This window comes from Ambystoma mexicanum, chromosome 3q (assembly GCF_040938575.1).
Source record: "Ambystoma mexicanum isolate Mex_15411 chromosome 3q, UKY_AmexF1_1, whole genome shotgun sequence".
NCBI classification, from domain to species: Eukaryota; Metazoa; Chordata; class Amphibia; order Caudata; family Ambystomatidae; genus Ambystoma; species Ambystoma mexicanum.
Genome location: NC_090926.1, coordinates 1,120,511,201 through 1,120,523,806, shown reverse-complemented (window position 1 = coordinate 1,120,523,806; position 12,606 = coordinate 1,120,511,201). Strand labels below are relative to the sequence as shown.

The following is a 12,606-nucleotide window of genomic DNA, read 5'->3' as shown; positions in this document are numbered from 1 at the left end:
CTATAAAAAGTCAAACTTCCTACTGCACCTCCTTAAAGGCACTCTGCCTTTCCTCTCCTTCCCAAAGCTCACTGTCTCCCAAGCTCTGGTTCTCTCTAGGTTGGACTACTGTAACAGCCTCTTTCTTAATCTCCCTGCCTCCACTCTCTGCCCTTTACAACCAATCCAGAACAGGACTGCGATACTTGTCCTTGGCCTTAAGCCCTGGGATCGTATCTCTGCAGCTTTGAAATCCCTTCATTAGCTACCAGTCGATGCAAGGATTAAATTTAAAACCCTCTGTATTGTCCACAAGGAATTCTGGGGCCTGGGTCCAAAATACCTTCAACTATCCATCCGTAAATACCTCCCCTCTCGAGCCCTTCGCTCCTCTACTTCTAACTCCTTCAGGGTCAGTCGTTTCTCAAAGAAACGAGCTGAGGGCAGATCTCTGCCTTTGGCGGGGGCCTCCCTTTGGAACAGCCTCCCGGCCACATTGAAACTTGAGTAGAACCATCCCCAGTTCCAGAAGCACCTCAAGTCCTTCCTCTTTGCTTCTGCCTTTGCCCCTCTTCTCCCCTGCTGATCTGTTTTCTCTCTCTGCACCATGCTCCTGGCCACCCTTTGTCCTTCGGACTCAGGTACCTGCTCACCGTCCTGCACTGCCTGCGAGCCACCCCTTTCACTGGGATATGTATCTGTACCCATACGGTCCCCCATTTTTCTCCTGCACTTATCAGATACATCTGAGAAATCACTGACTTGCCTCTGCCCTTATTTAATTATTTATTGCATTTGTTGATTTTATTGCACTTATTATTTATTCTGTTCTCTCCTTTGAGCTGCATTTTCTACTTCTCCCCCTTCCTCGCACTTTCTCCCGTTTTCCCTTTTCCATGCACTTGCGTATTCTTAATGTCACTGGGCCTAGTAAGATAGTTGTTTTTATTCTCCCTTGTTACCCCCCCCCCTTTGCTTGGTCGTGCTCTGAAACACTTGTGTATGAGCGGGATATAAATGAAATATCATATCATAATCTAGGCGTTCTTTCCTCTGATACATACTATCCATAGCACAGCTCAAATAAAGATGTTTTCTAGCATAAAGACCTGTTTCCACTGTTGCTGTGCTTTTTATCTAAGGAGAGACCATACCAGTGCAGTTTATCCCATTGTCATTCCAGCTAAGCCTGGGGATGCCCTGTGGTGTTGTGGATGCAGGCATGTGGGCCCAGCATGAGAGAACAGGTATGTCAGTATGCATGCCCAATACTGTATTCTGGGTTTTCCCTATTTGAGCTGTTGTGATTTGCATGAAGAGAGGTGTGAGGAAGTCTTATGCATAGGCTAAAGGATCAGTGCTGGGGAATCCTTGGGGCTGGTGAGTGCCATCTGCTTTGTGATGCCATCCCCCGATGCTGTATACAGAGGGCCCACAAGGGTCACCACCATATCCATAGGTTTGTATTTTAACTCTATTTTCAGTCCCAGAGAACCTAGCTAGGGTCGGGGAAATGTGACCAGAATCTGAAACAGAAAACTGGCAGTGGCTGTGGGAGCCGCGCTTGTGTGCCTCCATGCACCATAAGGCATTAACAGAGGGAGAGAGAGGTCGGGTTTGTGAGCCCTGCTAATGCTTGTGACCACACATCCTATTGTGAGTTGGTGGAGGGGGGAGGCTTTGACAGAGCCCCCAGACTGACCCTACAGGTTGATGGTGGAGTACCATCACTAGCCAGGTAATGCTGGGCCCCAAGCCAACATGGAAGGTTCACTTGGCTACCCTCACCATGTCATGAGTGGGAGGCCGAGGCCCATCGCAATGCCACCTTAGAAGCTCCAGTCCTTTTAAGGATGGCCCTAGGGAGACAGCTGCACCTACATGCTTGACATCTTTTGTGCGGGGGCAGGAATCATATCCAAAAACACAGAGGTGAAGAATAAAAGCTGAAAAAAGACAGATAACGTGAGCAGGTAACCAGTCAACAGAGAAAGTCTCCACACCCATACACCAACACCTAAGGCCTGTTGGGCTAAGAAAGTTCTTCCCAAAGGGCAAGCCAGGATGTGACAAATGGAGAGATGACCGTTGAGGGGGAGGGATTAGCCTACCCCAAGTCCAACATCAAAACTCTAAGACATCCACAGCAGCGGTGCGCATTGGCCAATCCCTATACCGGTGGAATAGAGAGACACACTTGAGTTCCCATTGGCCAGACAGAGAGGATGAAATACTGGATCAAGGCTATAAGTGCAAGGGCCAGTCTGTGGTAAAGTGTGTAGAATAAGCTGGAGTAGGAGACAGGAGGTGGGAGGAGGGACACAGAGGTCTGGGTAAAGGAGAACCCAGTAAGCCAGCTTAAGGTTAAGCAAAAGATACAGCAGTGTCATTAAAGGAGGACCCAGGGGGCAGGGGAAAGAAGAACATAAAAGGCTGAAGGAGATACCCAGGGTACTAGGCAGAGGAAGACCCAGTGAGTGGGGAAAAAGACCCAGGGGACTAGGAAAAGGAACACCCCAGAGGCTGGGGTTAGCATGTCCCAGGCAATGAGGCAGAAGATCCAGGAAGAAGTCACAGTGGGTGGGGGAGAGAACGACCCATCAGTATTGGGAAAGAAAGCTATATGAAGCTGGCAAAATAGTGATCCAAGTGGGGAAAGAATGGTTTGAGAAGGTGGTATCGAGAGAAATTGAGGAGATCGGGTGCTGAGCCATGAAGCAGCAGGTAAAGAATCCAGCCCTCCATATAGAGGTGCCTATGAGGTATATATGAAAAATGGGCCTAAAGATAACTTGACAAACAGTGAGGAGTCGGGTAAAGAGAAGTGTGGACCAGTGTGGAGAGTTGAAGTGGAAAATCACAATAGGTAGGAAAGAGGAGGGGGAAATAAAGATCAGGAGGGAACAAAAGAGGAGGAGATGAGGGAAGTCATAAGGAGAGGCCAGTGATAGGGTAAGCACAAGGATTGAAAGAGAGCTAAGGAATTAGAGAAGGTGCCCCGAGTTTATATGAGAAGCTGTGGAGCCAGGACCCTGAGTGAGGGAAGTTGTGAGAGACCTAGTGGGGAGCATGTAAAGACCGTCACCCCTAACCACACCATCACATTTCATCTACTCTACCAGCCACCAGGGCTACTATCCACTTTCGCTGAGGACCTATCCAACATTCTAACACAGAACACTAAAACTAACTCTCAAATCACAGTACTAGGTGACTTTAACCTTGGCTTTTCCGACCCCAATGACACTGCTGCCCTGACTATCGACAACATGCTCACGAATGCAGGCTTTACGCAGCACATTAATAGACCTACACATTCCAAGGGCAGAATCCTTGATTGGTTAGCTGACCACAACTGCCCTATCAATATCATTTCCAACCAACCATGTGCGTGGACTGACCACAACTTAATTACCTTTAAGAGCATGGCCAAACCTATCAGCCTCACTCCTACTGTTGCGCCTGCTATTGCCACACGTAATAAACGTGACATAACCTGTGACAGACTGCTCACTCTCATCCTACCAGTCCTTAATGATCAGGAACTTACTTGCTCTGAACCCACTGCCCTGGTTGACACCTTTAACCACGCAATGCTAAAAGCCCTAGACCTCATAGCCCCATCTAAATTGAGAAAACGTAAACCTCGAGCTCACCTCAACTCCTGGTTCACACCCCAGTTTAGAACTTTGCGCAATGCGCAAAGAAAAACGAATTGCGGAATCACACTGGAAAAGCAACCCTTCCGTAGCTAATAAATCCTGCCTCTTCCTTGCTACCCTAAATTATAAGGAAGCTATATTCCAGGCAAAAAAAGACACTTACAACAAACGTATCGAGTAAGCTAAATCCAATACCAAAGAATTGTTCAGAATCCAAAAAGAACTTGAAACTCCTGTCACTGCACCAGATACTTGCATAACAGATAGTACTTGGTGCACCAAAATCCAAGAGGCTCTCCTTGGCAAGATTGCTTCTCTCCAAATCAAAATTAATAATAACCAAACTAGCCTACAATCTAACCTGCAACCCAATCCTCTTCCAATTATAAATAACTCCATCCCAGACTCTCTGACTCCGTTCAGTTTCTCTCCACTCTCCATTACTGAAGTGGAAAAGATCATCAGCAGCCTTAAATTGCCAAGGTGATCTCTGCCCGGCGCCTATCATTAAGGAAGCAGCTCATGACTTAGCTCCATTCATCACCATGCTCATTAATTCCTCCTTCAGCTCTGGGATCGTACTTGACAACCTGAAGGATGCTTGGGTCATCCGTCTCTTGAAAAAAACAACATTGGACGCCAGCATACCCACCAATTACAGGCCTATTACCACGGTCCCGTTGCTACTAAAAATCCTTGACCGAGCCGCATACCTACAAATTCAAGATTACCTTGAATCCAACAAACTCTTGGGACTTAGGCAATCTGGGTTTCAGGCGCACCACGGCACTGAAACTGCCCTTATCGATCTTAAAACACAGATTGAAGATCTAAAAGACAAGGGCCACCTTGCTCTTCTACTCCTCCTTGACCTCTCTGCGGCCTTTGATCTCGTCAATCACCAAATATTATGTCATCACCTCAAATCAGCTGCACACTTCTCCGACAAAGCCACAGCCGGAATTAGCTCCTTCTTGGACAATAGATCAATGCGTGTCTTTTCTCCACTAGCAGCTGCCCAGCCTTCACCTGTGGTGTGCCGCAAGGTTCTTGTGTTTCCCCCACATTGTATAACGTGTTCACAAAACCTCTATTCGATATCTTGGACTATCTGGGTGTCACCTACACCAATTATGCTGATGACACCCAGATACTAATCCCAATCTCAGGCGACTACTCAGCTGACTCCCGCTCCGTTAATGCCATCTACCAAGTCATCCAAGCCTGGATGGCGCAACTCGGACTCTGTCTAAAGGATGAAAAGACAGAGCTCCTCATTCTTGGCTCACCTCTAAAACTTACCAAACTTGACCCTGCATTCAATTCCTTTACCATTGATGGCAATACTACCCCAACTGCCAAGGACACCAAAACTCTGGGGATTTATATTGACTCTACTCTATCCTTGGCTAGACAAACCAATGCAGTCTCCCGCGCAGCTGCATATACCTGCAAGCTTATCACAGCTAGCCGCCCTTTTCTCTCCTCATCCAATTGCGTCACACTCGCCAGGACTCTTGTGCTACCCAAAATTGATTATTGTAATGCACTCTAACTGGGCACCAACCGCTGCAACTTAAATAAGTTACAAATTGTCCAAAATAATGCTATTAGAGCAGCCCTTAATATCTCCAGGCGCCAACACATTTCTGACACCAGACGCAACATATGTTGTCTCTCAGTCCCACACCATATCTCTCTTAAAACTCTCGCCCTCACTCACAAATACCTCTACAACAAAGCACCTTGCTACTTGGCCAACAAATTTGCCCTTCACAACTCTATCAGACCCCATAGAATGTCTCAGACCAACTGCCTTGTTATTCCACGTTTCAACCTTCAAAGATCAGGTGGAACCAGCTTCCCTGTAATGGCAGCCAAATTATGGAACACGCTCCCGAATGCGCTAAGAGCAGAGCCTTCTTTCCTTAGATTCAAACACTTAACGAAAGCTTGGCTGTCCGCCAAAGACCTCTAGCTATGATGTGCCTTGTATATATCTGTAACATTGTAAATAATAATTTGCTCTGCCTGCCTACTGTTATTATATTTCTGTAACTTCTGTAATTATTGCTCTGCCTGCCTTATCATGTTGTAACTAAGTGAGGCGACCGGTTGCCGCCGGGGCCTGGTGCGCTATCCAAATAAAATAAACACTAAATAATAAATACTTGTGGTGGACTGCTCTCTTCCTCTGGTTTAGTTTCAGGCTAGGTCCAGCATGACACCAACTACAGAAGTAACAATCAGGCTTCAGTGCACAATAGAGCCCCGTAAGGAGGACTCCCCTCTCACCATATGCTTGTTGCCCAAGAACATTGCCAATGAGATTACCAGAGACTGAGGCTTTGCTTGTGGACTGAAAAAGAGAGAATCCATTATGACAGGTTTGAGTTACTGCTTTAGTTTGCCTTTATAAAGTAGGTTTTGGGAAACACATCTGGCCTATGTGTGATACTTGGTCAGTTTATGATAGGCTGCTCCAGGAGCCATAGCTGAAGCACAGAATGGAAAGAAATATCTTAACCCAAAGCCAGAAGTAGTTACCTTCGACTGAAAGGCAGAGGGGCCTATACTCACCTGGGATCAAAGTAGCAAGGCTAAGGTCCATGGTCCCAAGACAACTCAAAAGCCTGAGTACGACAGATATGCTTATTGCACATACCTCCAGTGTTGGGTTACATTGTGTCATGGAACCATGACGCGATGTAAGTGGAACTAGCTCAAGGAAGAGAGCGCGTGGGAGAGGACAGAGGACCGTTGGTATGGCTGGAGAGCGGGGCTCGCACCATCCCACACAAACCCATATTAATAAAATAGGTACAATCTCTCTTACCGTCTCCAGAACGCGTACTTCAGGTGGCGACGAGGAAGGAGCGAGCCCTGCCTTGCCTAAATAGACCAGTGTGCAGCCAGCTGCTAAACGGCGATGGCTGCAACAGAAATAATGTGATCGGGACGGAGCGACATTGATAAATGGGTGTGCTCGCAACTGTGCCGACAGTTACGGGCAACGGTGCTCCGTTGCATCCTGCTCATAAAATAAAAACAAAGAAAAGAAGTCAGGAAGCATTCAAAGAAAGCACCTAGCCCATGTGTCACGTGATGTGCGGCCATTTTCAAGGACCAGGCAACATTATGCTGATTTATATTTGTTCTAAATACAATCCTCCTCGTCCCAGTAAAAGAAAAAGAATTTAAGAATTTTTACTTGGGAGACTTGTTAACAGAGAAAAAGACAATAAATTCAATGCAGTGCAATGAATAGAATGTTGTATATGTGAACTGGTCAAAAGCTAAACAGATAGTATAGCACCACAGCTACTCACAGAGGTGGTGGAGGTATGGCCATGCACAGCGTTTCCCCGCCTACCATGTTCCTACCAGAGGCTATTGAGCCATCCATAACCTGGAAAAGATGGCTAAAGATCTTTGAGTAGAGAAATCTTTATTTTCCACTGTCTAGGGTCAGCTGGCCAGGAATAATTTGAGCATCTACCGGACCTAAGCACTGATGAGGGTCAGGATATGAACGAATACGAAAAAGCCATGAAGAAAATGAATAATCATTATGAGAAGAAACTGAGCACAAGTCTAGAGCGGTACACGTTTGGTAAATGCACTCAAAAAGAGGGAGAGAGTGTTGAACAATATATCACTGCATTACACAAACTAGCAAGAACTTGCAGATTTAATCAACAGTTGGATGAGAGACTTAGGGACCAATTTATGTCAGAGTGCAGAAGAAGCAAAGGAACAGAAAGGCTGCGGGCTGAGGATGAGCCACCACTGGAAACAGTGTTGAGGGTGGCCAAAGAGATTGACCATACGGAAAAGTGTGCAACGACTTTAGAGGACAGAATAAAAGTGACTGCTGTTAAGCCCACACCTGCAGCTACCCTGCAGCCATGTAATGATTCCATAGCGTTGATGAGTGGCCAAGGTGGAATAAGAAGATGGAGTAACGATAACAGAGGTTTCAGATATAACGGCGAGAGCAGAGGGGCAATGAATAGGGGCTCTGGAAGAATATCGGACACAAAGGGACGTGGCTGAGGACAATACATAAGAGGACAAAGAATGGTTAGAACCTGCTATAGGTGTAACAGCCACTCCAATCTAGCCAACAGTCTAAAATGCCCAGCATTAAGGATGATATGTAGGATTTGCAAAGGCAAAGATCACATAGTGACAAATTGTAGAAACAAAAATTCTGCCAATTGGATTGGGGATTAAGAAAGTGATGAAGGAGAATAATGTATATCTGCTGTAGGAGATGGAGAAGATACAACGGACAAGCCAATGACAATTGGACAAGTTAATGACGCTCCAATCACCATGATGGCTGACTCAGGTGCTAAATACACTCTCATCCCGGAAAGGGTGTGGAGGAGAATCAGCCCTAAATGTTTACAAGAGGTTGAAATAAAACCCAGAGCATATGGAGGGGTAAAGAATGATTTACTTGGCTGATTCAAAGTGAAACCAGATTTCAAAGGGAGACATGCTGAAGGACACATCAAGGACTCCTGAATGTACGCCTGGATCCGAATGCTGATGAAGCAGTATTTGCAATTTAAGATGTGGAACAGCACAAGAGCATAACAGAATATGAGGCATTCAAGGAAGGAATCGGATGCCTAAAGGGGTTCACGCATCCTACTGTATTGAAGGATGGGTTCAAACCTGTTGCACAAAAACGATGCATCTTACCGTTACCAATGAGAAGTGAAGTAAAAGATTAACTAAAAGAATTAGAGAAGCAAGGTATTTTAGAACGTATCAATGCCTCGGAATGGGTGTCACCCCTTGTTAGGGCGAATTCTCCAGGATGGCTAATTTCCCTTACCTATGGAGTCCCACAGCAGCTTTGCTGGATTTCTAGGATTTATTAGTTTCACCTGGTAAGAGTGTGAGCCTTTTTTCCCACTCTTACATGTGTTTTGCTGTGTGTGTTGAACATTTTCTTGTGTTAATAGACTGTGGAGCCTCCCCTACTCCATAAGCATCATCTTTTTACCGTGTGTTACACAGCACCTTCAGTGCAGTGACACAGGGTTGTCTTTTAGACTTCCCAACTCCGACTCCATTTTTCTGGGACTGACTACTGAGTCCCAGAAACATGTAAAGTTGCCATTTACTTTATTAGTCTCTTTAAAACTCATAGACCCAGTACAAATGGAGCATTGTTTCGCTCACTTTTCATTATGACTTGGCTGGTGGCAGTGGTAACTACCCTATTTTTCCTACCGCGGTTATCTTAAATAACCCTGGTACTATTTAGGTAATCTTGGTAGCCTCGAACTTAAACCCGCTAGACCATATACGTTTTTATACGGTTCCGGCTGGGTTTATTCACCATTTCTTTTTGTAAAAGTCTTTCTCGTGTTTTACTCTGCGTGCCAAACCAGGTTTGGTTCCTTTATTCACTGACCTTTCGCGGGCTTCTACTCAGAAGCCCTCGTTAGGTGCCTGTATGTCTGGGGGGGACAGGATGTGAGGGAGGGGTTTAGGACTCCCTGCACAGGGTCTCCTTGGAGACTGATGTCGCACTCTGATCTGATTGGCTGTGGTGACTGTCCCGGTGGGACAGCCACCCTGCTGTGTGATTGAAAGCTGTGTGAATGGGGGAAAACTGCATAAAAATCAGGTCTCTGGGGCTGGAAAGGCAAAGTCGCGACTGGAACGAGAGAACCGAAGAGGAGCTGACAGAAGAGGACCCCTACAATGACTGAAACGCCCGGTGAAGCCCTGCTGCAGGTCTGAATCTTCATACTCCAACGACAGGGAAGATCTGCAAGGAATCTTCTCCCCTTGAGCTGGTGGGACCAACCAGTTCACCCAAACTCCAAGCTCGGCTCCCTACTCTGGTCAAATTTGCTGTACAGAGCTACAGTGAACCGGATAGCCAGGAGGAACGGACCCTGCTTGCGTTTTAAGGAAAGCACCTTTTATTCGTTGCTTTGCTCTGCTGCTGGTTTCTTCCCTGGGCAGTGCACGTCCCTCCAGTCTTCCTACTTCGTGTCAGTCTGACAGTCGCTTCAGGAACCGTGAGCCTGCAGGACGTGCGAGGAACGTTCGCCTCAGCTACAGCCTTCTTCTCCATTTAAGGTACTGTTCAAATCCGGTTGTTCGTTTCGTCCAGCCGCGGTGAAAGTACGTGAAACCTTTTGCCAATCCGAGGGCGTGTCCTTCTCCATTCTTTAAACTAACTTTTCTGCCAACCAACTTCATCCGGAACTCTTGGCAAAGACTTAACCGCAAACTACCCTGAACTGTGTGATCTTGAGCAAAATACTCTGACCCATTGACTTTGGGCCAGGCCCTGTTTGAATCTGATTTCCTCACTGTAGTTCCTTTTTCTAGATTGTCCTGTTTACTTACTTGTTGGTGTTACTCAATTTCTGCCTAACTTTGTCTTTCCATCCCTTTTAAATTGCTGGAGTGCCATTTTACTCACAATTCATTTTGAGCCTAACTTGTCCAGAATGTATTGGGTGTGGTGTAGTGTATTAATAGTGTGATTTTTCAACTGCTTTACTTTAGTGAAATGTTATACAACTGAAATGTAAATAAATGTATATTCTTTTACTCAGAAACCTTGAGTCAGTGTCTGTTTGAATCATAGTAATTGCTGTCCTTTGTGTAACTATTGATACTGCTCACTTACTCTTGAGATAAATCTGGCTGCTCAGCCATCGCTACCACTTTACTGTGTAGTACAGGCTTGTACCAAAGGTGAATTTGTACTGTCACTTGTAGTCTTAATTGTGTGTGGTGTTCCCAAAGGGTACTGCACATCATTCTGCCTAACACACCTGGTGGTAGTAAGGAAACCTTTAGGTAAGTTCAGAGTAAGTGTGGATCTCTGTCAATTAAACAAATGTGTCATACCTGAACAGTTTCCTATACCCACTATTCAAGAGTTGATTTCTACAATGGGACCTGCTAAATATTTTTCGACGCTTGACTTCACCTCGGCTTACCATCAAATAACATTTCACAAAGATTCTCGTCATCTTAAAGCATTTATCACGCCATAGGGGTTGTTTCAATGTAGCAGGGTGCCATTTGGCCTCATTTCAGCCTCCTCTGTGTTTCTGAAAGTTATGTATGGAATATTTGATGGAAAATGTGTGACATTTTTCCAGGATGAGGTCTTGATCTATGCCGATAAGAAAGAGGAGCATGATAGAAGTTTAGAGAAAGTCAACAAAAATGTGTAAAGTAGGAATGACACTTAGCAAGGAAAAGTCGAAAATTAACAGGAAAGAAATTGAGTATTTGGGTCACGTGATTTCCAGACATGGGGCCTCATTACGAGTAGCCCGGTAAAAACGGGTTAATTACTGGCATGCCGGTAAGAGGGGGGCCGTGCTCGTATGAACCCACTAATAGCGGATGATTATGAGTGCGCGAGCACGCGCGAACCCCCATGCCGGTAATGGAAATACCGGCATGCCGCTAAAGGCCCTTCAACTCCCTGATAGCGGCATCACCGGAAATAATGTCATCGCGCAGGAACGGGAAATGGACGGCGGCCATCTTTAAAACCATAATCCATTGCAATACTCCCGAACCACTAGTCGATAACTGGAGAGCACAGTGGAAAACTATAGAGAATGTCAAAGGCTACCAGGAAGACCACCCCCCGGCTGCGGAAACAGCGTTACTCAGACGCAGAGCTGACCATGTTAGCAGACACTCTAGCTGCACATGCAGACATAATCCAATCCCACGACAAGAAGCGGGAGGTGCAGCAACAAAAGAGGCAAATCTGGCAGTAGGTAGCCCACGAGGTATCAGCCGTAGGTACCACCCCACGCAGTGTGCGCAGTAAGCGGTGGGATGACCTCCGGTTGAGGGTACGCAATATCATGGCCAGCAATCGGAGGGAGGCCATGTCCACAGGCGGGGGTGCCCACCCCCCTGCCAAATTGATGCCATGGGAGGAGACGGCTAGCAGATTCATCAGTCCTGAGTCCATTGAGGGATTATGCGAGATGGAGACGGGTGCGGCATCAACCGCGGAAGGAGGTGAATGACCCTGCAGATCCCTGTAGGGGAGACCATGACATAGCACAAGTGAAGTGGTAGAGAGTCTAGGCAAGGCAATGCATGTCCCAACACCGACATGACCATATCCAAGTCCAGATGGCGGGCCAAACGATGCCACACTGAAAGGCATGCTGAGTGCCAATCCCATAACCAACACACAGCCAACACACCTGGACCTTGCCCATGTGATACATCTCACAAACCCCAAATCAACGGCATGCCACCTGCCATGCAGTGAATGCTAACATGCCCCCTCTGAATACCCTGCGTGACACCTGTAAGACATGAATGCATGATCAAATGAATAATGAACAGCACCATCTTATGCCTCTGCCCTGTCACACCATCACTGATGCCCTGCATCTCTTCTACCCCCCAGGCACCGATGAGGAAGAAGCAACCCAGGAGACCACCGCAAGGGCATCCACCTCACACCCTAAGAAGAGGGCAACCACCACCACCTCCGCTGGAGGCAAGCAGGCCACAGCCACTACCAGTGTGCCTGTGAGAGCTGGGACACAGCCAGCAACACCTGCTGCCAGTGTGCCTGACACACAATTGACCCAGCAGGCCACACCCACACCTGTCCAAGGGAAGTTCCTGGAAGCAACCGCCTCCACTGGGGAAGACTTGAATGCCAGTATGGAGCCTGAGGGAGACACCGAGGTGACATGCCCGGCCACCCAGAGCCCTGTGCCTACCCCCTCACCCCAACACCTGCAGTCACCCACCTGCAGTGAAGCTGATCCCTGCCTCCGTGACTGTGACCTACCCACCTCTGAGGAGTACAGTCCCGAAAATGGCGTCCACGTGACTGCACAACCCACCACTCCAGCTCCCTGCAAAACCCTGGAGACACGATTGTCGATGGTGGAGGCCCAACAGGAGACCATGTTAGACCTACTCC

General features: G+C 47.0%; 1 protein-coding gene across 1 annotated transcript in view; it reads right to left on the bottom strand.

Annotated features, from left to right (window-relative positions):
* Positions 1 to 12,606, bottom strand: part of LOC138448075 (volume-regulated anion channel subunit LRRC8C-like) — a 102,051-nt gene that overhangs the window by 40,004 nt on the left and 49,441 nt on the right. The window contains exon 2 of the mRNA XM_069604616.1: positions 5,937 to 6,000. Coding sequence (XP_069460717.1) covers positions 5,937 to 6,000 — 64 coding nt within the window. The remainder of the gene's footprint in view (positions 1 to 5,936; positions 6,001 to 12,606) is intronic.